This window comes from Dermacentor silvarum, chromosome 1, assembly GCF_013339745.2.
Source record: "Dermacentor silvarum isolate Dsil-2018 chromosome 1, BIME_Dsil_1.4, whole genome shotgun sequence".
In the NCBI taxonomy this organism is placed as follows: Eukaryota; Metazoa; Arthropoda; class Arachnida; order Ixodida; family Ixodidae; genus Dermacentor; species Dermacentor silvarum.
The window spans coordinates 19320970-19343530 of NC_051154.1; the positions used below are offsets into that span (position 1 = coordinate 19320970).

Consider the following 22561-nt stretch of genomic DNA (forward strand, 5'->3'; position numbering starts at 1 on the left):
CGCAGGCACTACAAAAAATATTGGGATTGTCGCCATCACGAAAGATGCTGTCACCACATGGAGAGAGGTGTACAGTGCAAAAACTGAAACACTAGTCGCTAAAAACTGGAACGAGTGCCTTTTATGAATAAATACATAAAAGTTAGATATGCAGTCTTTCTGTAGCCAGTTTCTAATGATGGAGTAGCCCCAAGTATACCTTTTGAATTCTGAATTAGGCTGCTGTTACAAATGCAGGTAAACCTGGAATAGAAACAAGACGTTATAGATGTTTCGAAATTGTTTGTTTATGTTTTTGAACACTGTACAGAAATGGGGCGGCAATTTCCATGTTGTGTCAACAATGCTCACATATCATAATGGCAGTTGAATCTTGCGTAAAAGTGGGCTTACGCACAGAATTCCTGTGGCGTCTGCTATGATGCCCTTCTACTTGTGCCAGCGCCACAGTGCGTCTACTGCGGGCGCTATATAAAACACTCTCATAGCGTTACGCAGGTGTTTTATGACCAGAAGAAAAGTATTGAAGGACCCTGATACTATAACTAAGGTATTCTTCTATATAATGAGAGCACCAACACCCTGCAGTTCAAGTACTTTTGCAAGGCTGCACCAGAAGGTGGTGCAAAAGTGGGCTTACGCTCAGAATACCTATGGCATCTGTCTTGCATCTACTCTGATGCCCTTCTACTTGCGCCAGCACCACAATGCATCTACTGCAGCCGCTGTATGAAACACTCCCATAGCATTACGCGGGACTTGGAATTGGCCCCCAATCTAAAGCTTCCTCTTAAAGGTTTTTGTCTGCATTTATTGCAGCACACAGTCACACAACATTTTATTGCTTTACTACACTGTCACAATGCAGCGATAAAACAACATTTCAAACGATCAAAAAGCTCGGCATAATCCATTTTCCGCATGCACTGCGGCAGCGGTGGCATAGTGATTTGTTGATTTTTAGTTAAAAAGAGGGAAATGTGCTATAATATAAAAGTTTACTTCTTTATTTTTTTCTTTCTTCTTTTAGGAAATGAAGTTCCCTCGCACAATTCTGAGCAGCCTACGTCGCAAAGGCATTACAAAGCCCACTCCAATCCAGATGCAAGGTCTGCCAGCTGTGTAAGCAGTCTTTGTCTCACCTCATGGCTTTCTAAATTCCCTTTCACAGGACAGAACCTCATGACTGTGCTATTTATTGATGCTTATGCACCAGATACAATTTGATATTTTTTTTTAGTCTTGTGTTCCAGTCTTACATGCTTATCATATTGATAGTGCTTTTGTTCATTTTATTTTATGTCCCTGTACCATAGTATGCATACTGGTGTATGCAGCCTCTCAAATGATAGGACAACCTACCTTTTGTCAACATTTCTGCAACACTGAAAAATATTGGTTTAAGATTGTGGTAAGACAAGTGATGTACTTCAGTACCTGTAATTGAAAAAAAAAATATTTGCTTTAAAAAATATATATTTCTGAACTCCTGCACGTTTATCATCATCATCATTTATGTTACCCTTAAAGGCCTCAGTGGGGCATTACATGGGGGGGGGGGGATTGGGCAAATACAAAAAAATTCTTAAATTTAGAAGCTTAAGTCAGTATAGGCAAAAAGTTTAAAATAAACTGATAGGTTTACAGAGCATAATACAGAAAACAATGTGCATTATAATGTATGATTGTATTAATGTCAAGAAGTTGAAAAATATAATGATAGATTTGTACAGCAGAAAACAGAAACATTATGCAGCATGGTATATGAATGTATGAATATGCCATATTAACACTTTTAGTAAGTAGTAACTAGTTAAGTTTTTTGGGCTTCCTCACATTTACAATGTTATCTGAGAGTTTATTCCAGTCGTCAATGGCAGCAGGTAACAGTGATTGATTAAAAGCTACTGTTTTGCCAAATACTCGATGAACACATAAGGAGTTAAACAGCTGTCGCAAAGTACGTGCTGGAGGAAAAATAATGGTATTAGGCAAGCCGGGGAAGTTGTAATATAAGTTATGAAACAGACATACACATGCGATTATTCAATAGTGAGCAAGAGGGGGAAGATCCAGGAATGATTTAATGGCCCTGGCACTTTGGTTATGGTCGTACTGCAAGGTGATGAACTTTAACACTTTTAATAGATGTGTGTCAGTTTTACAGTGAATATCTGTTTATGCTGTGCTACCTCTATATTTATTTATTTTTGTATGTTGGGATGTACCTGGCCTTGTTTTCTTGCTTTCCCTGCTTAATTTCTCAGTAAGAGTTGCACATTTGTTATTGCCCCTACGAGAGTAATCTGCCCACATTCACAAGGGTAATGCAACCAGAATTAATTTTTAAGTCTTTTGTTAAGACACCACACATAGCTTAAACTAATATTATAATTTTTTTAAATAATATAATTATGAAAAAAAAAAGCTAAATCTGATTTCTGAGGTCATACTATAACTGTGCATCTGCATCTCTTAAGAGTGAGGATCAGTCATTACTCGAAACCCATCTTAAGCCATCAATTCTTGGACCCTGGTTCGCATACATATATTTGCGGCAGGAATACTTGGGATGCATGTAGACCTGCTGCTTTTTTCACTGAAATGGCATGCACTTAGTTGGAGTTGTGTTTTTCTAGGCTCTCTGGACGAGACATGATTGGCATTGCCTTTACTGGCTCTGGCAAGACCCTGGTGTTTGTGCTACCCCTGCTGATGTTCTGCCTGGAACAAGAAAAGCGGCTTCCCTTTATTCAGAATGAGGGTCCATATGGCCTCGTAGTGTGTCCTTCGGTAAGGCCATGTCATGAGGCGCTGCATGCCACAAGCGGCTTATCATGAGTTAGTTTTTAGCAGCATTTTTGTGTTTCTATCCAAGTACCTACTGGGAGACTCCAATATAATGTAATAAAGCTAATATTTTCATGACTTTTCTTAAAGGTGTGGTTTAATGCTTCAAATTGGTTGGTTGATTGATTGATTGATTGATTGATTGAGTGATCCTAACCTAGCCTAGTTTAAGTTAACCTGACCATATGTCACGGAAGTGTTAGCTTAAAATGTAACAGGTATATTGTGGAAATTGCAGCAGTGTTTATACTGTCACATGTTACTGCCAGTTTCAAGCCCAGCATTCTAACCAATGTGCTTTGCCTGCTTCATCTAAATGAACAGCGAATATTTGCATTGTGTGCCAAGAAGTGCCAGTACCATACTATAGTGTTCATTTCAATGAGGTACTGCAATGTTGGTGCACATTCACTGCTGCACACTCATCTTAACTCTTTCCCTACCATGGGGAAAATAGGTGTTTTTGTAAGTTATGCTAGATTTTTTACACCTGGTTTTACACCAGATTTTATTACACCTTCTGCGCCGAGAGCGGCGTTTCAAACTATCAATAGCGGGCTAGCAATGTCCGATGGGCACAGTACGGGTAACCTGGGTAGCTGGGTAGTCAATGGTGGGGTCGATGGATAGCACATCGGGCTGCTGTGCTGAGGTAACAGGGTTGGAAACCAACTTGGGTCATGAGTATGTGGCATTGTGTACATACGTGCCACTCTTCAACGAACCTCTTGCACGTGAGTCACTGTAGATGCAGGACTGGGTAGGTACCATTGGTCAGTGAAACTCCTTGGCTTGGAGCACTCCATCTGTGCTGGTCTTCAGTGAACTTTTTTGATGCTAACTTGGGTCACTGGTATCGTGCCAGTAGATGTGTGCCACTCTTCAATGAACGTCTTTGATGCCAACTTGGGTAACTAAGTACAGTGGAATCTCGATGATACGAATCTCACGGGGTCACGAAAAAAATTCGTATTAGCCGAAATTCGTATCATCGAAACACAATTAAAACTAGCTAAATTAAAGAGTCGAGAGGTGAACTCACTCAGGCACACGTACGTAAAAAGCATTTACAGTATAGACCACTTATAGCGTAACCATTTATAGTGCAGAACTGGCTACAACACGGCCTTTTCCGACTCCCGTTTACCCTCCCATAGAACGCCATGTATACGCATACCGTTTACAGTGTAGCCGCGTGAGACGAAATTGCGGCTTCCGCGGGAAAATCTCGCCGACAAGGACGGTAGCGAGCACGAGGTGTGCCCACCGATGGGAGAGGAGATCAACGAGGGTGATGCGGAGGAGGAGCATGAGACGTGGAGCACGAGTCCAAGCGCAGCGTCGCCGCGCGCCGTATGTGCAAGTGAGAGCGTGCGGGTGATGCGCACCTTCACGGACAGCGAACGCACAGCGGAGAGGAAACGCGACTTTCGTTGCGCGAAAGGCCGTGGGGGTATGGGAGAGAGGGAGGGAAGGGGGGCGACGCTGTGCTGCGACGCCAAATGCGTATCTTGCAACCGAGGGCAAGGGTCACTGGCGACGCAATCTCCCCACGCGAAAGGAGCAAAGCCGGAAGGTAGCGCGGGAGGGAGGGAGTGGGGGGGGGGGGGGGGCTCCTACTCTGCCAACAAATGCATTCTTGTACTTTGCGCCTGTGCCGGCTGTCGGTGTTGTCGCGCGCACCGTATCTTGAAAGCGATCTCCACACGGCTCTGACCTTTGTATGTGCTGTGCTTACGCCGCTCAGTTTCCGTTGAAGTGATAGACCGCACGAACCTTCGCTTGCTGCGGCGGCCGCGCGTGGGAAAGCGCGGCCGCCACAGCGAGCGCAGAGACAAAAAGAAAAGCACAAAAGCGGCACCGCTTCAACCTCTTCGCGCCCAGTCGCGGCTTTCGCTCTGTCTGGCGCCGCGTCCGCACCAAAAGAGAAAGGGAAAACGCGCATGACTGCGCGCTGTTCTCTTTCGCGGCCGTCGGTGGGGCGGCGTTTATTCGTATCAACCGGCGCGGGTCGAAAATTGATTCATAACAGCCGTTCTCTAGCACGTCGCAAAATAATGGGGCTCGGCCGGGACCTCAGCAAAATTCGTATCATCCGGAAATTTGTATTAGCCGTGATCGTATCATTGAGATTCCACTGTATGTGCCTCTGGGAATGTGCCACACTAGAATGACGAAGAAGATCCCTTTACTCCGATGCTCAGAAGAATCGAACCCTACGTCACAAGGGGTTCCTCAAGGGCAGCAACATGGCTAGATGGCACCGTGTGTTCTTAGGGAAGCACAAAAGAGAAGTCCCGCTGCAGTACACGCCTCATACATAACTAATTTTGACAGTGCCAATACGTCGTGTCACTATTGATTCAATTCTAACACATTACTGTCGACAGTCATCATGAGATTGGTTCTGCTGCAATTTTTTCTATGAGTGAAGTCTCTCCTGAGAGCACGTAGATGGCCATTGTCATAGATGGAGTGTTGTTTCTGCATCCTAAGAACGCCAGCACTCAAACTGTTTCAATCTCCCATACACAAATGCGGGCTCTTGTGCATGCCCCTTCATGCTATGGCTTGTTGCACTGTTTGGTTTTGCTTCTCACCATGGAGTTTAAGTCCACACTGACAGGAGCTCAGGCCAAGTTTTGTGTGAAGGCTCTAATTCGTGTGCCATTAAGAAGGCCGGTGCCATGACCAATTTTTCTTTCATTTTTTTTTAAAGTATTACAGGTGCAAATATGGCATAACTATGCTTTGTGCTTATGCTAAAATAAAAACTTAAATGAAATGAAACAAAATTGCAGTGGATGTTGGCGCATTCAACAAGAATAAGATGGTATCATTGATTGTGAACAAAATATTCATACTCATCTCAAAATGTAATCTTGTTTTGACTATGGCCAGCGTCCTGCAGCATTACGTTTCATCCCTACATGGGGACAGTCGATTTCTCCCTGAAGTTCTCAATTCTTATTGAAATTTCAAATGTAGATTCTCGATTACTTTGGCCTGTTTAGTTAACTGCATCATTTAATTTATACGGTAACAATAGAAAGAAGCACATTGACCTTAACATCCTGCCTGCTTCATGTCAGCTATCGGCCAGTGGCAGTTCTGTTTGGAAATCCGCTCTATGACGACACACGACAGCTGCCACCGGCTAGCCCACCACGGTGAGCAGGCCTCTGTTTGAAAAAACGGTGTTTGGAGAGAGGTCAACTTAGCGCTCTGCTTATGAGCTCAACACGCCGCACACTACTACAAAATTTGGCTGTGATGTTCACAGCTCTGTTTTCTATCTGTCGAATGTTCTCACCAAGCCCGAGGGGGGGGTTCAGGGCCCCTTTAAAGGTTTTTTTCCGACCACCCTCTTCCTTCTTTTTCCAACTTTTTACAGGTACAAAAAAGATTTAGCACTCGAGTCAATATTTGAAACTTATATTTTAATTCCATTCTAAAATTCCATTACTGGCTAAGGAAAACAGTCTGCAGTATGTAACTAGTTTACAGAGACTTTTTAAAACATAGGTCGTACAACAAGAGTTTCTTAGGTAGTGCTTGCAGACCAAAACTCGTCATGAATCCTAGTTTTTCATATGAAAATGTTTGATAACTGGATGTCTTCAAGGGGGGGATGTGATAGCACAAAAAAAAAATGTCTTGAATTCCTTTATATTGTTACATCATGTTACCCATTTTGTGTTTTTATTGCACTAATTTGTGGCAATGTAGTTTGAAGGTGGCATCTGTAGAAGAAAGCTTTTTTTTATGGAGCCCTCGAAAGTGGGACTTTCATATCATGCTAGCATGTTTACTATAATTTAATTTAGTATTCCTGTGTGCTGTATTTGCTATTCATGCAGTAGTATGTGGGGGTAATATGACACTTGTAGCTATAAACTCCTGCATGCTATGGGAGGCAGGTGAGTAATCGCACTATTATGACATGCTTTTTCTCTGTGCAGCGCGAGTTGGCCAAGCAGACATTTGAAATTGTGACCTTCTTTGTCCGTGACTTGGAGGGTGCTGGCTACCCAAGCCTTCGAGGCTGCCTCTGCATTGGAGGCACTTCTGTGAGGGAGCAGCTGGAAGTGGTGCGAAGGTATCTGTTCAGCCAGACGCTGTTCCTATTACCTTTAAGCGACAGTACAATACTCGTTTGTCAGTTTTGCTAAAAAAAAAAGTTTATTCAAATTTACATTTGAATGCACTTTGCACTTTTGAAGAAATGCAGTTTTGATCAAATTTAACTTTTCAATAACAACAATACCCCATTTTTCTGCTGAGAGAGAGAGAGACAAAAGGGAAAGAAAGACAGAGAGGTTAGCCACTGTAAGTACCGGCTGGCTGCCCTGTGCTGGGGAAAAGGGTTGTATGCTGTTAAAGCATACTACTACAAGCTTTAATGCTATTAAAATTCTTTGGCAACTTCATGCACTTTCAGGGCACTATCTGCCTGTTTGTGTGTTTAACCATTTTCCTGCCAGCTTGGATCACTATGTAGTCTATGGTCTAATGGGTACAGCATAGAACTGCTGTGCTGAGGAAACAGGGTTCGAAACCAACCGACGGACCAACTTCACTGAGTATGTGTCACTGGGTATGTGCCTCTCTTCAGCGAACCTCTTTGACGCCAACTCATGAGTCGACTCACTCACACTCAGACTGACTCATGAGTCTGAGTCCGAGTGAGTACAGCTAAGTAAAATTTTGGGAAGTTTTAGTGCCTGAGCAGAATTTTGGTGAGTCTGGGTGAGCTCAGCTGAGTAGAATTTTTCCGAGTCTGAGTCTGAGCGAGCCTTCAGCAAAAAATTAATTTTGCGAGTGAGTTCTAATTATTTTGCCGACCTATGGTCAATTCGGAAAAAGGCATTGCTAAAATCGTTTAGCAATAGCCACAGGGTAGGATATAAACCCACATCTTTGCATTATGCGTGCGATGCTCTTACTAATTGAGCTTACGCAGTGCTGCAGGCTAACACTCCCAGGATTAGTTCTAGTAGATAAACATAATTACCCCAGAAAGTGTATGGGAAAACGGCGCCGTGGTAGCTCAATTGGTAAGAGCATCACACGCGTAATGCAAAGATGTGGGTTTATATCCCACCTGCGGCCAATTGTTTTTTCATGCACTTTCATTTTCATTTATTTATCATTTCTTTAGTTCAGTTAAGAACTACAAGTAATTTCCCCTATGCTATCCTTGGTATCATGGTTTGTTGGCTTCATATGATATATATAGTGCAACTGATGATGGTCTGCTCCGGACCACCGTCAGCTACACTTCGCTCCTCGAAGAGGCAGTACATGTGTCAAGGGAGCTTCTGAACACTACTTTTCAATGTGGTGAACGCTGTTTAGATCATGTATCGAGGACCTCAAAGGGGTGTGATGTAATGCTGCCACATTTCTCTTGCATTTATCACTAAATTGCTACTGAATTTTTTTTATACTGAATTCATGGCGCGTACTATTTCTCTTACGGTGTAATTTTGGCGAACATGCCTCACGGCGTCAGGAAAAGCTTAATTAATCGAGTGAACAGCTAGTATTTAAATGGTGTTACTTTCATTACTTTTTGTATCTTTTCCATTAAACTTTATTTTTCTGCTACATAATTTCAGCTGTGTTTGATTATCGTGCTGCATGCTCATTATATGCTCATTTATTATAACTTATTTCTGGAGTTTATGATGCACAGAAAATAAGATGATTGGTTCTATGTTAAATACTACGTCATATTTCTTCCGAGATTTGTTGCTTGTTGTACCTGTGCATGTGCTCTATGTCAGACTGATAATGTTTTCTTTTTTAATTTTTGTATACATTCACAATTTTTTTAATTTTTTTACTGTTTGGAATATTTTATCGCTAAGTTACAATGCACCATTTATCAAGAAAAAAGCCTTATTATTTGGTTGTGACAGTTGAGGTTTTCCTTTTAGAAATACAATCGAACACCTTTATAACCAAGTGCGTGAGGCCTCCAGAATCATTCATTATAGAGGTCACTTCATTGTAAAGCTTGTTCATCGCACAGCTCACAGTATAACTGGGATAGAATTATTCCTTTGTTATACAGGTCATTTCAATGTAGAGGTATTATTGGAAGATGCGTTCGACTGTACGTAACTCACCGTGCTTATAGTACTTCAAAGAAGGCTATTTAGTACAGTGTGCGCATGCTCAGTAAGGATAATGATAAAAGCAAACACAGGAAAGAAGGAGCATGGAGATGGATGAGTCGAGGCGTCGCACACCTCGTGCCTCGCACTCTAAATCTAGCACCACTGCCTGCTAAGATAGCTGTCTTTATGTGTAAGCCTGCTGTGGCTGTGTAACAGTACACTTCATTAATTGACATTCATGTAAAAACATCAATTGCCTTCCCAACATGCCAGGTAGTCCATTTCTGCTTCCTGCTGACAGAACTTGTGTGTGCACCATGCGGACAATAATAGCGCTGGGCAACATGTCGCCATGAGGCTAGATAAAGTGGACTACGCTGAATTGGTTTGCAAACCTTTGTATATTCTTTTTGGAGAAACCGGAACTGAACCAGAAAGAAATCGGAGCACGTTGAACCTGAACCAAACCGGGGTTTTTTTCTTTTTGGTTTGACACTGTGGTTTTATTTTCAGTAAGCGGCTGGTGAGTGTGAATGGACGTCATTATGAGCGTGAACAAGTACATGTGAGTGGGAGTAAAAGAGTGAGCAAATGAGTTCGGGGCAGTGGAGGTTTGTAGGTGTGAGTGTGGAACGTAACTTTGAAACAAGCTCTGATATTGCTCTGTATCAGTGATCCTTTTAGTGAGCTGCTAATTGGCATAAGTTATCAGCCTGTGAGTTTGGATCAAATGAGCAAATCGGTAATTCCACGAGATTTGACGGAGTCTAATCGCATGATTCTGTTAGTATGATTGTGTCCATAATTGTGTGAATCCAAAAGCACCCGAATGAGTGTAAGTCTGTGAGGCTTTGGTGAGTCTGAGTATGAGTCAACCTGGCTTAGTCTTCTCTTTCTTCTCTTGGTGAGTCCGGGTCCGAATGAGCTTTCCTAAGTAGAGTTTTGGTGAGTCTGAGTTCGAGTGAGCCCGGCTGATTAGAATTTTGGTGAGTGAGTCCTAGAGATCCCGGCTGAGTAGAATTTTAGCGAGTCTGTGTCCGAGTGAGCCTGGCTAAGTAGAATATTGGTGAGTCTGGGTCCGAATGAGCCCGGCTGAGTAGGATTCTGCTGAGTCTGAGTCGGCATGTGTCCAGCTAAGTAGAATTTTGGTTAGTCTGAGTCTGAGTGAGCCTTAAGCAAAAAATTCGGCAGAATCCATCTCACGATGACTGTCGACGGTAATGCGGCATATATTCGAGAAGCCCGTGGCATACAACACAGCGCTGTGCTGTGTGATTGAGGAGGAAAGTGAACTTCACCGCGCCGGCTTGGCTCAGCCAGCTCGTGGCCTCCGAGATTGCACCGATGCCAATGCGAACTCGGAGGACACGCCCAGCTGCCTGCCAGCCCGTGCAGCGTACTGCAGGGAAAGCAGAAGTGAATGGGCTTGGGCGTGAGCCCAGAGATTGCACGGGGGAGATCTCAGAGGCCACGACCAGCAGCGTGCCGCACAGTGGAAGTGAATGTACAAACATTTCGTGCCGCCATGTGTAGCTGCACGGCGTGGCGCAGCTTGCGCAGCCGGGCACGTGCAAGAGAGAGAGGCTAGTGGAGAAGTGCAATAGGGGCTGCTGCTTTTGCGCAAGTGCACAGCTAGGCGTGGCGGTGAGAAAGACCAGTGTTGCTCGACAACGTATTTGAAACCAGGATGCAGGAGTTTTAAACTGCTGAAGCGAACGAGTGCCGAACCCCGCAGAAAGCGATGTACTTGGTGTACGACGGTCAGGTATTTTTTTGGTTTCGGAGACGAATTTAGTTCGTTATATACATTGGCATAACTATTTCACTTCGTTAAAACGAAGTTTTAAATACATCAATCTCTATGGGGATTTCAAGGGGATCTAATTTTCTTCGTTATATGCATTATTTCATTATATCTTGTTTTGTTATAACAAGGTTCGAGTGTATTGATCACAGGTTGGTTTATTTTCTTCTACGAAACCAATTTCCTCTCACCTTGCACAAATGGTACAGCTCAAGCAGGCGGGCTCTTGGGGCCTTGCAGCCTTTTTTTACTATGTGATGTAATGTAAGCTCATCACACACGCATTCACTGGAAGCATGCTTTTTGCAGCCAAGCACATGCCAAATTAACTCACTATCAGTGAACCAACCAGAAGTGGCAACATTATTAGCCATCGTGATACAGACAGTGAGTGGAGCATTTACTATTCTGTGCTAATTACAACCGCCATTCATTTTCTGTTGTCACTGGCTCTTGCGACATCAGTTACACTGAACAGAATGACATAACTGTTTGCTGTCTTTGCTTTAACTCTTCCTGAGAAACACTTCATTATCAGCTGTGCCACCCCATAATTATCCTGGCAGCTGATTCGAGTGGACTCTGGGCCCAAGATGATTGGAAAAGATGTGTTGGCTGCTTGTGTCGTAGCTAGTAAGAAAATGTTAGGCCAGGATAAGCACACCAAAAAAGCTTGACTGCGACCCCCGTTTCTTGGAATTATCCAGTGTTAGCTCTACCTTCTATCTTCAGGGATTTAGGTCAGTGTAGCACACATTTGCCAACATCTAAACTAAAAAAAATTCAGATATCCAAATTTTCTAGAAGTACCAAAAGGCAAAAAGTAACCTACCTTCAGCCATATACAAGGAAAATTGTCATGCTGTCACTAAACAATTTCAACTGGTGCCCACACTTTATGACAATCGATGCACATGTGATAATGGTCTTTGATTGAAAGTACATGCACTTCATTTTAACAGAGCGCTAGAGATAGAAGTGTGTATAGTAGCTAAGCTAGTTATATGTACACCAGGCAGCCATTGTGTACTACCACTGGCACTTTTGGAATTAGTGTTGCTAGAGGCCAAATTGCTAAACCTGGTATGCCTTGCAAGCACACAATTCAACTAGTATGCATAGTATTTCCCGTGCTCACTTGCGTCTTTGGCTGCTTCTGTATGCTGTATGCTGTAGGTACAAGGGCAAGCATGCGAGGATGAGCCTAGAAGGATGGTGGCTTGATCTGGTGCATAGGGTGGACAGTGGGGAAGGCCCACGCCGCCTTCTCTCGTGCACCGGGGGGGGAGTGGGGAGATGTGCATACACTAGGATGATGATTTACGGATTTTATTGGATTTACGGATTTTATTGGTGCAAGGTCGAGGAAGGTTAGTGTGCTTCTACTTTTCTACTGCTATCGCAACGGCGCATGGCGTCGCCGGGCGTGCCCTATCTTGGGTGTAATTTGTGGTGGGTGCAAAGACTAGGCAACCTGAGATAGCAGATAGCTTCGTAAGCGCTGTGTTCTCGCACACCTAGTTTGCATTGAAGGGAGAGGCAGCACAAAGGGCAATTCGCTCGCAGCTGCTGCTGCTCTCCATCATGTCAGCAGCCCGACAGTGAGTGTTCGTGGTCATTGAGTGAGATGCGTTTATGTTTGCCTGTGTGTGTGTAGCATCATTCTTGTTCATTTATTTAGTAAGAGAATGTTTACAGTTGTTAATACAGCTGATAAAACTACCATCCTTAATAGGTATAACTTTCTAAGAATTTGTTATCGCAATCACTGCTTTGCCTTTTGTGCAAAACTGTGACTTTTGTTTTTTTGTTTTTTGTTAATATATTAGCTACTCAGCTTTGAAAAAAAATATGTTTAGCGCCAATATGAATGCATGAGTGTGATTTTTGGCTGTGAGTGAGCTGATTACGCATGTCCCGGGATTATCAATCTCCTGCATGCTCAAAACCAGTTGTTGCAAGAGGCAGTGAAAACAACCGAGATATTTTTATATATAATCACTCACAAAGGATAACACAATACTGAGGTGGTAAGAGTTACCCTGTTACAAAATGTAGGAGGAAGTGAGCGAAATCCGGTATCACTTCATTCAAGGACTCGCAGTATTCCGTATGCCTTTACACTTGATGCTATAGCTCCTGTAAGTGTGAAGAATCAAGTACATGCTCATTTATACAGTAGACGTCCGTGAATTCGTTTTTTGGTTAATTCAATCCCAGCCAATGCCCATACATTTCTATGGGCCCAAACTTTCATAATTTCGATCCAGAAATTACTGTATTTGTACGATTGTAAGTCGACTCGAATGTAAGTCGACCCCCCAATATCACGTGCGTCAGAAAAATAAAAAGGGCATACCCGTGGGCACATTCCATAATGAAAATTTATTAGTAATACCTGGCCGGCATCCAAGTCAGACGCATCAAACCGAGAGCTATAGAGAAACAGAAACACGTGAGCGGTGTCGTCTCTTCCATGAACTATTGATATTCCCCGGAAGCGCCACCATTCCGAGGGTTAGTGCCGCCGCGTTTGGAACAGCAGCCCTTCCATCAACTATTGACACCCCCATGAGTGCTGTGTGTGCTGTAAAACTCTTTAAAATGTTGAAAAACCCTTCCGAACAAATGCGCAGAATAGCTGAACGCTACGGGTAGAGCCGTAGAAAAATCATAAAATTGTAACCATGTTGTAGCACCCCTGATAACTCGTTTGTCTTGCTTTTATTGGCGGTGCCATGTTTTGGATTCGATTGTAAGTCTACCTCCCCACTTCACATTTTCAAATTTGAAAGAAGAGGTAGACTTATAATCGTGTAAATACGGTAGTCTTTGCCCTATAATTCAAGCATTGCTGGTCATCACGCACCTGCCCGACACCAGTAGTGATCACATTGGTGACTCCAATAGTGGCAGTGTTCGTTTTGGCAGCGCTTACGGTACAGTAAATGCGTTCAAGACACATCACCTCTGATCGAAAACACCTATTTCTTGGCCTACCCCAGGAAGATTTCAAAGTGAAAACTGTAGTTCACAATTAATTATTATGGTATTTGCCCAACTCTAACGCACACATTTTTTTTCCACAGTAATATTCATGCAAAATTTGCTTGGGCGGTACAATCCTATACAAAACCAAAACATGGTGTTCGCAACAGCCTACCATTAGAATGAGCTGTTACCAATACGGCGATGAGCATTCCTTGGACGTTTCCCTCTAGGCCGTCCTTTTATTAGTGCGTGCACGGATGGCAACATGGCCCGACATAGACAGGGACGCGCAAACAAAGGAGCTCACGTCGAGGCGACTACGACCGCCACCCTCCATGGAAGTGGAAATTACCCTGAAGACCCCTCTGCCTGAACCTAATCGTGACAGGCTGAACGTCATGGAGAGTCCACAAATTTATGAAAGGGGCCAACGTCGACCACTACTGTGAGAACCGCGCCAGCCTCGGTTTCCTAGATTGCATGCAGTTGCAACATACGCGGCACCAGGTGCAACACCAGAGGCAGAGCCGGTGGAACGGAGCGACTTTCTGGGAAGGATATTGCAACCGATTTGACGATTGTGATTGGCAGAGATACAGCCACCAGATTCCTTAGTCTAGTCTCCTAGGAAAGAAGCACTCCCTCACTGCACCTGTGGTGCAGTGAGGGAGTGCTGACGTGTCCTGATGTGAACTCAGACATTTAATATGCTCCTACGTGGAGTGGGGGCTCCCATATTTGGAGCCAGCGTAAATAATTTAAAATAAACCCCTTTTCCTTCATTTCTATTCTTGGACGTATTCATCAATGGGCTTGGTGGATTCTTGGCCAAACGCTACCTCGAGCCACAGAAGAGCCTAGCCAGCGTCATGGCCATTGCCATCACAAGGTGGCGACCATGATAGCAACAAAACAACTTCTTTAAGAACTGGGTTTGACACCAAAAATTTTTGCTTGGTGTCAAACCTAGTCCTTTCAAATTCAGTTATTCCCAACCAGACAGATATCTGTCAAATGTTCACCTTTAAAACGACGTCTCGCATAGCATGACGATGATGACACATCGCTTACAGTCTGACTGCGAAAGCACATTCAATTGATAAAATATTTTACATGTTACGCTGGACAAACTATCCCGGACCAGGACGAATTTTTCCTCAACTGCGAAGCTTTCTTTCTTGGAAACCCGTATGGGTTACCTTTGTAACTTCCTGCTACATTCGGGTGGATGGCAGTTTTTTCCTTTCACAAACCATCATAGTGGTTAGTGTAGGCGTGGACCACCATCCTGTTTGCAATTGTTGAGGAACCATTCCCTAAATACAGATTATGAAATGTGCTATGGACCGTACAGAGGATGAGATGTCGTAGTTCTTCATAGGCAGTGATAAAGTGCTGTGTGAGAGTTTATGATGATGGTCATTAAGTAAATAAATTTCTACTCTGTGAAGGTAAAGTTCGCTGGTTTCATCTTTTCCTTAGTGGCAGAATCGGAAGCATGCTATATTTTTTTTTTTTTTTTTGCTAAAAAAATCAAGTGTGAGTTCAATTTGTACTTTGTTTAGGAGTTATAATGTCAATTTTACATTAGTTTTCTACTTCAAACCCATAAAAAGGAAAAGTGGGTGCGTCTTCAATTCGGGGACATGGTCGAATGAGTGGTGTGTTTGGTGGTTTTTCTGCATCTTGTTTAATTCGACCAATTTCGTTATGACCCTAGTCACTTCAGGTTCAAATTAACAGAAGTTGATTTATACAATTTTCTGATCTTTGTCACCATGCAGGGGTGTGCACGTGATGGTGGCAACGCCTGGCCGGCTCATGGACATGTTGGACAAGAAGATGGTGAACCTGGACATGTGTCGCTACCTGTGCCTTGATGAGGCTGATCGCATGATTGACATGGGCTTCGAGGAGGATGTCCGCACCATCTTCTCTTTCTTTAAGGTCTGACCAAAGGCACCATGTGCAATTAGTTCATAGTGAAAGATACTCTGTGGTAAAACTGTAGAGCACTGGATGAAGGGCAAATAACCGTTTTTTTTCCCTAATATTCCAAAGAAAAAGAAAATGTTTGCATGGCTGAATCAACTGAAACAGAGGTATCTCTCTTTTTCTGGATATGTGATTCATCACTGACATTTGTTTGCATGCTCTCTTTGACATTTCAGCCATGTGTTTAACCCTTTCACTGCCGGGTTTTTTTCTGACTCTCACCACCTGCCAGGTATTTTTTTCATGTTGGTTCAGTGCAGATTTCATGCTAGTAATGCACCATGATACTCCACAGGACATGTTAAGATATTCATCAGCAGTTCTTGAATTTCTTCGTCCGTCAAAGCGCGGACGCACGTGGTGGCTGCGCTCTGCCGAGACAAAACGACGCGGGTGTAAACACGTGCGCTCCATCTGTTGTCTAAAATTTAATTTACAGGTTCTATGTGTTTAGGTGACCTCTCCACAAATGGCGGGACATGAACGCAATTTTTTTTTTTGCACGAGTTGTCTAGGGAGTGGCAGGGAGTGAGTTCAAAAAGCAACACGAGCATACTTGGGGGGTAGCAGGGGTGCGCGTGGGGGGTTTCACGAGTTATCTCGGTAGTGACAGTTAAAGGGTTAAGGTTGTAAGCCATCGCAACTGTCTTTCTTTTATTCACTCCACTTTCAGAGTCGGACGTTGAAAGTGCATATTATGAAAAGAAAATAATCATGAAGGAAAGAACAACATGCAGCAAGGTATGCTGAAAGTTGTTGTACAAAATGAAATGGCCCTGGTTTATGCAGTGTTAGCTACTTCTGCATAGGGGTGCTGTTTTTCATTAAAGGCCAACTGTAACAAAACTTTGGACCTCTTAAAAAGTGTAGTTTAAGATAGTGTAGATAAATAGAGGAGCCTCCGCACAAAATTTCATGTTTGAAATACGAGCGGAAGCGTCAGGAAAAGCTCGCACAAATAGCCGTGTTTGATACCGAACCTGAAAAAAACGCCGTCGCTTGCCAGAAGTGACACATGACCTGGAACACACGGCTTCTTAGTATGCCCTCCGAGATAAGTACAGACCACACGTAGGCTTGTTATTGATAGCACTTCAAAATGCCCCGTCTGTATTTTTCAACTGTCAGTCAGTCAAGCTGGAGACGTATTCTCGGACGATCACTTTCGGCGATATCACTTTCAGTGCGTGCTTATTGTCTGATTAAGCAAAACCGGCTGATTCAATTGTCTGGTTCAGCACTAAGTTACGCGAAGACAATAGTATTGCCGGAAGTGATGATGATGATGATTTATTGGCATCTCCTTTGAAACAGAGCGGTGACTAATAGTCACCTAGTCTGCTGGATTTAATCAGGTATGCTACACATGTTTATCATTCTAGCGTTTTCTTATACATCTCCTCAATCTCTTTTTTTTTTCTCTCTCAGAACTTCCCTGTTTACCTTGTACCTCTACCTATGCCTGTAACGGATTCGGTCGTGTCAATCTCTTCCTTGCTTTTCTTCCACCAATAATCTAAATGTCTCTTGTTTATCTCGACTGCTGACCGGTTGATGCTTTTGTCCACTTTAAACCCAAGTGCTTTTGGAAGGTGTACGTTACCTACGGTTGTCACTGGGTGAATCCCTTTGCATTCCATTAGAAGGCGCTGAGTGGTCTCGGGATCTTTGATGCAGCATACACATGCCTCATCTAGTTCCTAATATTTGCTGCGGTTTGTTTTGGTCCTTAGGCAACCGGCTCGAGCCTCAAATAGCAAGACACTGCTCTTTGTATTATTGCACATGCTTTCCCTTCTAATTTCTTTCTTCCCATTCCAGTAAATCTCCATGGTCTCACCCCCCCCCTCCCATTATTTGCATCCAATTCACGGTCTCAGTTTCTCTCACTTTCTTTCTGATGACTCCTGGTTGTCTATATGCACTTTCAATTACCCTGTACTTGGTTGCTAACTTTCTTGACCTCTTCCTCCATTCTGTGTCCACGCTTTTCAGGTACAAATACTTGTGCACTTTAGCGGCCCATTTATTTTCATCCATGTTCCTGAGTCTTTCTTCAAAACTTATTTAGCTCTGCACTTATGTGGCTTCAAAAGAGGCCCAATCCATGTCACCCTGCACCCCCTCATTTGTAGTTTACCGTGTGCTCCTAAAGCTACCGGCCTACTGATCTTTGGTTAACTTCCAACCCCAACAAGATATCCGATTTTAAGCACAGAATGGCATTTGCGAATGTTAGTGCTGGCACCATTACTCCTTTCCAGATTCCACACACCAGCTTATATTTATTGTGACCCCCAAAGTGCTCTATGTTTTATTATTGCAGCATTCATCTTCCACTTTATTTTCAGATTATCTTGGTGGGTGTTTAAGTCTTCCTTCATTTATGTATACTCCGAGGTATTTATATTGCTTGACTACGGGTATGACTTGCTGTTGAATTGACACCATGTAATTTCTCATCTCTTCGTTAAAGATCAAAGCACCGACAGGACTCGGGTTTGAAGGTGCGTCGTCGGGAAAGGGGGCCACCATACTGGCAACGCGTATGCAACCGCAGGCAGCAGAACCTGTCTATATAAACGACGTAAAAGTACTGGACGCAGCGTAAAATGCATGCGGATAAAATTCAGCAATTGGGAGACGAATATCTCGGCTTTAGTCTTAAGATAGTCAACGTGGGCGTGAAAGTTCAGTTTGTCATCAAAGACCACGCCGAGTAGCTTAATGTGGTCCTGATGTTTTAGAAAGGTGCTGTTCAATCGGATTGACCGACGGTGCTTAGAAGTACCAATGTGCCTGCTGCATAGCATAGATACCGCAGGTGCCATGGGGTGCCGCGACGAGCCCCCTAGCTATCAAGGCACTTGGTCATCTGCATGCTCCGATTGGTCTCTGCCCAGTGAAGCATTAATGTACCATTCAAAGTTATGAATGGTATGAACGATCACTGAACGTGAATGCCTTGCTCTAGTTTGGGCAGTCGCAAAATTTCGACCGTACTTGTTTGGCCACACCTTTTCGGTCATCACAGACCACCATGCGCTGTGCTGGCTCTCGTCCCTCAAAGATTCGACTGGACAACTTGGTCACTGGGCGCTAAAGCTTCAAGAATACATCTTTGCTGTCCTTTACAAATCCGGCGCCATGCACCAGGACGCCAATTGCCTATCCCGTCATCCCCTAGACCCTCCCGACTCCACCACCCACGATTCTGACGCCTACGTCCTCGCCATCTCCAACTTCAGTGATATACGCAATCAACAGCTCAGCAATGCAAACTTGCGGTCCATCATCAACCATCTACGCGCTACTCACTCCGACCCGTCCCTCTACCTGTTCGTGCTCCGTAATAACATTCTCTACCGTCGCAATAACAACTCCGACGGTCCCGAGCATCTGCTCGTAGTACCAACGACCCTCCGTTCTACTCTTCTCCACCAGCTCCACGATGCCCCAACAGCCAGACACCTTGGAGTCTTCCGTACATTCGACCGCATGCAGCATCGTTTCTTCTGGCCAGGCCTTTACCGTTCTGTACGCCAGTATGTTGCTGCTTGTGAGTCCTGCCAGTGACGCAAGCACCCGTTCTTGTTGCCCGCGGATCCACTTCAGCCTATCGACATTCCAACTGTCCCATTCTACCACATAGGCCTCGATCTTGTTGGACCATTCCCGACTTCTTTTACGAGGAATAAGTGGATTGCCGTCGCCACTGACTACACTCGATACGCTATCACCCGGGCACTGCCAACAAGCTGTGCCACTGACGTCGTGGACTTTCTGCTTCACCATGTCATTCTCCACCACGGCGCACCACGGTAGCTGCTGACTGGTCGTGGTCGTTCCTTTCTTTCGAAAGTTGTGTACGACATCCTTCGTTCGTGTTCCACACGTCACAAGCTAACCACAGCCTACCATCCACAAACAAATGGACTTACCGAGCGTCTTAATCGCATGCTGACCACAATGCTCTCGATGTACGTTTCCGCAGATCATCGTGACTGGGACAGCACTTTGCCTTATGTGACATTCGCTTACAACTTGTCCCGCCACGACACCGCCGGCTTTTCTCCGTTCTACCTATTGTTTGGCTGCCACCCAACGCTGCCCTTTGAGACTCTCCTGCCATCAGCTGCTGACGCTCCTACAGAGTAGAGCACTCCACAGGCCTGATTTTTTGGCCTGGGCCCGGCCTGGGCCCGCTTTTTGAAACCCGAGCCCAGCCCGGGCCCGTGACACCAAGCCTGGGCCTGGCCCGGGCGTACATGCCCAAGCCCAGCCCGGGCCCGGCCCGGGCCCGTATTACTCAGTACGAGCCCGGCCTGGGCCTGGGCGTTCATTACTAAGTTTAGCCAGGGCCAGCATGTGCATGAATAGGCCAGACCTGTAAGTAAACAAATATATATTTTTTTTACTTGCAGATTGCACCGTATGTGTCAACCTTACCTTCCCGAGGTCTAATCAGCCGCAGGGTATAAGCAATAAAATACCAAAATCTTTGTTTCCTCCATGGGAAAATCACTTATCTGGCCCATTGCCTGTGCTGTTATGTTTCCGCTGGTGCGCATGCATTTACCTTGATCGTACTATTTGGTCCTAAGAGGTGGTTTATATATATATATATATATATATATATATATATATATATATATATATACGAGGTCTGTTAATTAAGAAAGTATCCGACCATTGGCCGAAGAAAGAAAATGGGCATAACTGGAGTGTTGGAAACCTAATCACCCTCAAAGTAGTCTCCTTGGGACTCCACACACTTCTCCCAGCGGTGCTGCCATTGTTGGAAGTATTCCGAGAAGGCCTCTTTCGGAATGGAGTTTAGCTCAGCTGTCGTTGCAGCCATAATGTCCTCTCTTGTCTGAAATTGCGCTCCTTTCAATGGCCTCTTGATTTTGGGAAACAGCCAGAAGTCGCAGGGGCCATATCAGGAGAGTAAGCAGCCTGTTGAACTACAGGAGTCTGATTTTTCGCCAAAAAAGTGAATCAAGTGCGAGGAATGTGCAGGAGCATTGTCGTGATGGATGCGCCAATTTCCTGTTGACCACAAACTCAGGTCTCTTGCGCTGCACAGCATCACGTAGGCGACGGAGGACATCCCTGTAGTACTCTTTGGTGATTGTTTGGTCCTGTGGTGCGTGCTCGTGCTGTACCACACCGTGGGAGTCAAATGAAGCAGTCAGCATCACTTTGACTTTGCTGCGCACTTGGTGGGCCTTTTTTCGTCTTGGTGATGTATAATGCTTCCACTATGACGACTGGGATTTGGTTTCCGGGTCGTACCCGTACGCCCAAGACTCGTCACCAGTGATTATGGTGCTCATAAAGTCGGGGTCACTGTTTATGGAATCCAGCATGTCCTGTGAGACTTCAACAGGAAGTTGCTTTTGCTCCACCGTGAGCAGCTTCGGCACGAATTTCGCCGCAACTCTCTTCATGGCCCAGCCTTCGGTCGTAATAGAATGTGCACAAAAAGTGCTGATGCCCACCTCTTTCGCAATTTCTTGGATAGTCACACAACGGTCCCGCATCACCACAGCGTTCACTTCAGCAATGACCTGGTCATTTCAGCATGTTGATGGTCGACCGGAGCGTGGCTCACTCTCCACCGATGTGCGGCCGTCTTTAAAGCGGTTGTACCACTCCTTAATCTGTGTGCTGTTCATAGCATCATCACCGAAAGCCATCTGAATCTTCTGAATGGTTTCCACTTAGCTGTCGCCAAGTTTCTGGCAAAATTTGATGCATTAGCGCTGCTCCAGTTGCTCCGTCATTTTCCTCGCAATAAAAAAAACTGACAAGAGCACTGTGCACTACCTCACTCAAACGCTGCATCCCAGCGACTGACGCTATCGGCAGGCAGGAAAAAATTTGCGCATGTGCATGAAGGTTCATATCCATCAGATGTTCTGAAAAAAAAATTCAGGTCGGATACTTTTCTAACAGATCTCGTATATATATGAATACGCGAATTCACGAGCATACAACATAAAAGAAATGCACAAGTAGAAGAAGACACCCTTGCGTTAGGGCTAAAATAATATAACGCTGTCAAGAGTGGTTACATTGCAATCACAAAAGCGGTAACAGGCAAATGGTTTGAAGGGCTGCTTTTGTATAATTTATTTTTCTTGACGCGGAAACAATGTTTGTTTTTGTGTGGATTTTCTGTGCTAAAGTATACTAAGAGCCAGCTTTTTGCACGTGTCACTGGAGCTTGGCACAGAATGCCTTGATTCATGCAATGCTTAACTTTCAGCGTGTAGTCAAAGGCCGAACTTGGGAATGAGCGGGCTCGAGTCTGGCCCAGGCCCGTGGCTTCAAGCCCGGGCCCAGCAGGGCTCGAGCCCGCTGAAAAACGCTTCAGACCGGCCCGGGCCCGTGCAGTGCGCTACCACAGAGTACGCCTGCAATGCTGCTGCTAGGGCTCAAACTGCTCACCAGATTGCACGGGATCTTCTCTCTGCCTCACAGATATCCCAAAAGGCCCCGCTAGGAGAGCCACCACAGAACCGTTCACTTCTCTCCAGGCTCCTTGGTCCTTCTTTGGACGCCTTCCCGCCACGTGGGCTTGTCTTCGAAGCTTCTGTCTTACTACTCTGGCCCCTACAGAGTTCTCCGCCAGCTCAGTGAAGTCACATACAAGATCACCCCGGTGGACACTAGCTCGTCCTCGTCTGTACCACCTAGTGATATCGTTCACGTCACCCGTCTGAAATCCTACTTCTCCGACAACAACACTTCCTCCCTTCCCTAAGCGCCGAGATGGCGCTTCCACTGG

The 22561-nt window shown here is 44.7% G+C and overlaps 1 protein-coding gene and 1 pseudogene across 1 annotated transcript in view; one reads left to right on the forward strand and one right to left on the reverse strand.

Annotated features, from left to right (window-relative positions):
- LOC119457545 (ATP-dependent RNA helicase abstrakt-like) overlaps positions 1-22561 on the forward strand; it is an 87566-nt gene that overhangs the window by 30677 nt on the left and 34328 nt on the right. The window contains exons 7-10 of the mRNA XM_037719154.2: positions 1031-1122; positions 2640-2793; positions 6813-6949; positions 15555-15717. Coding sequence (XP_037575082.1) covers positions 1031-1122; positions 2640-2793; positions 6813-6949; positions 15555-15717 — 546 coding nt within the window. The remainder of the gene's footprint in view (positions 1-1030; positions 1123-2639; positions 2794-6812; positions 6950-15554; positions 15718-22561) is intronic.
- LOC125944653 (protein GVQW3-like) lies at positions 20798-21554 on the reverse strand (annotated as a pseudogene).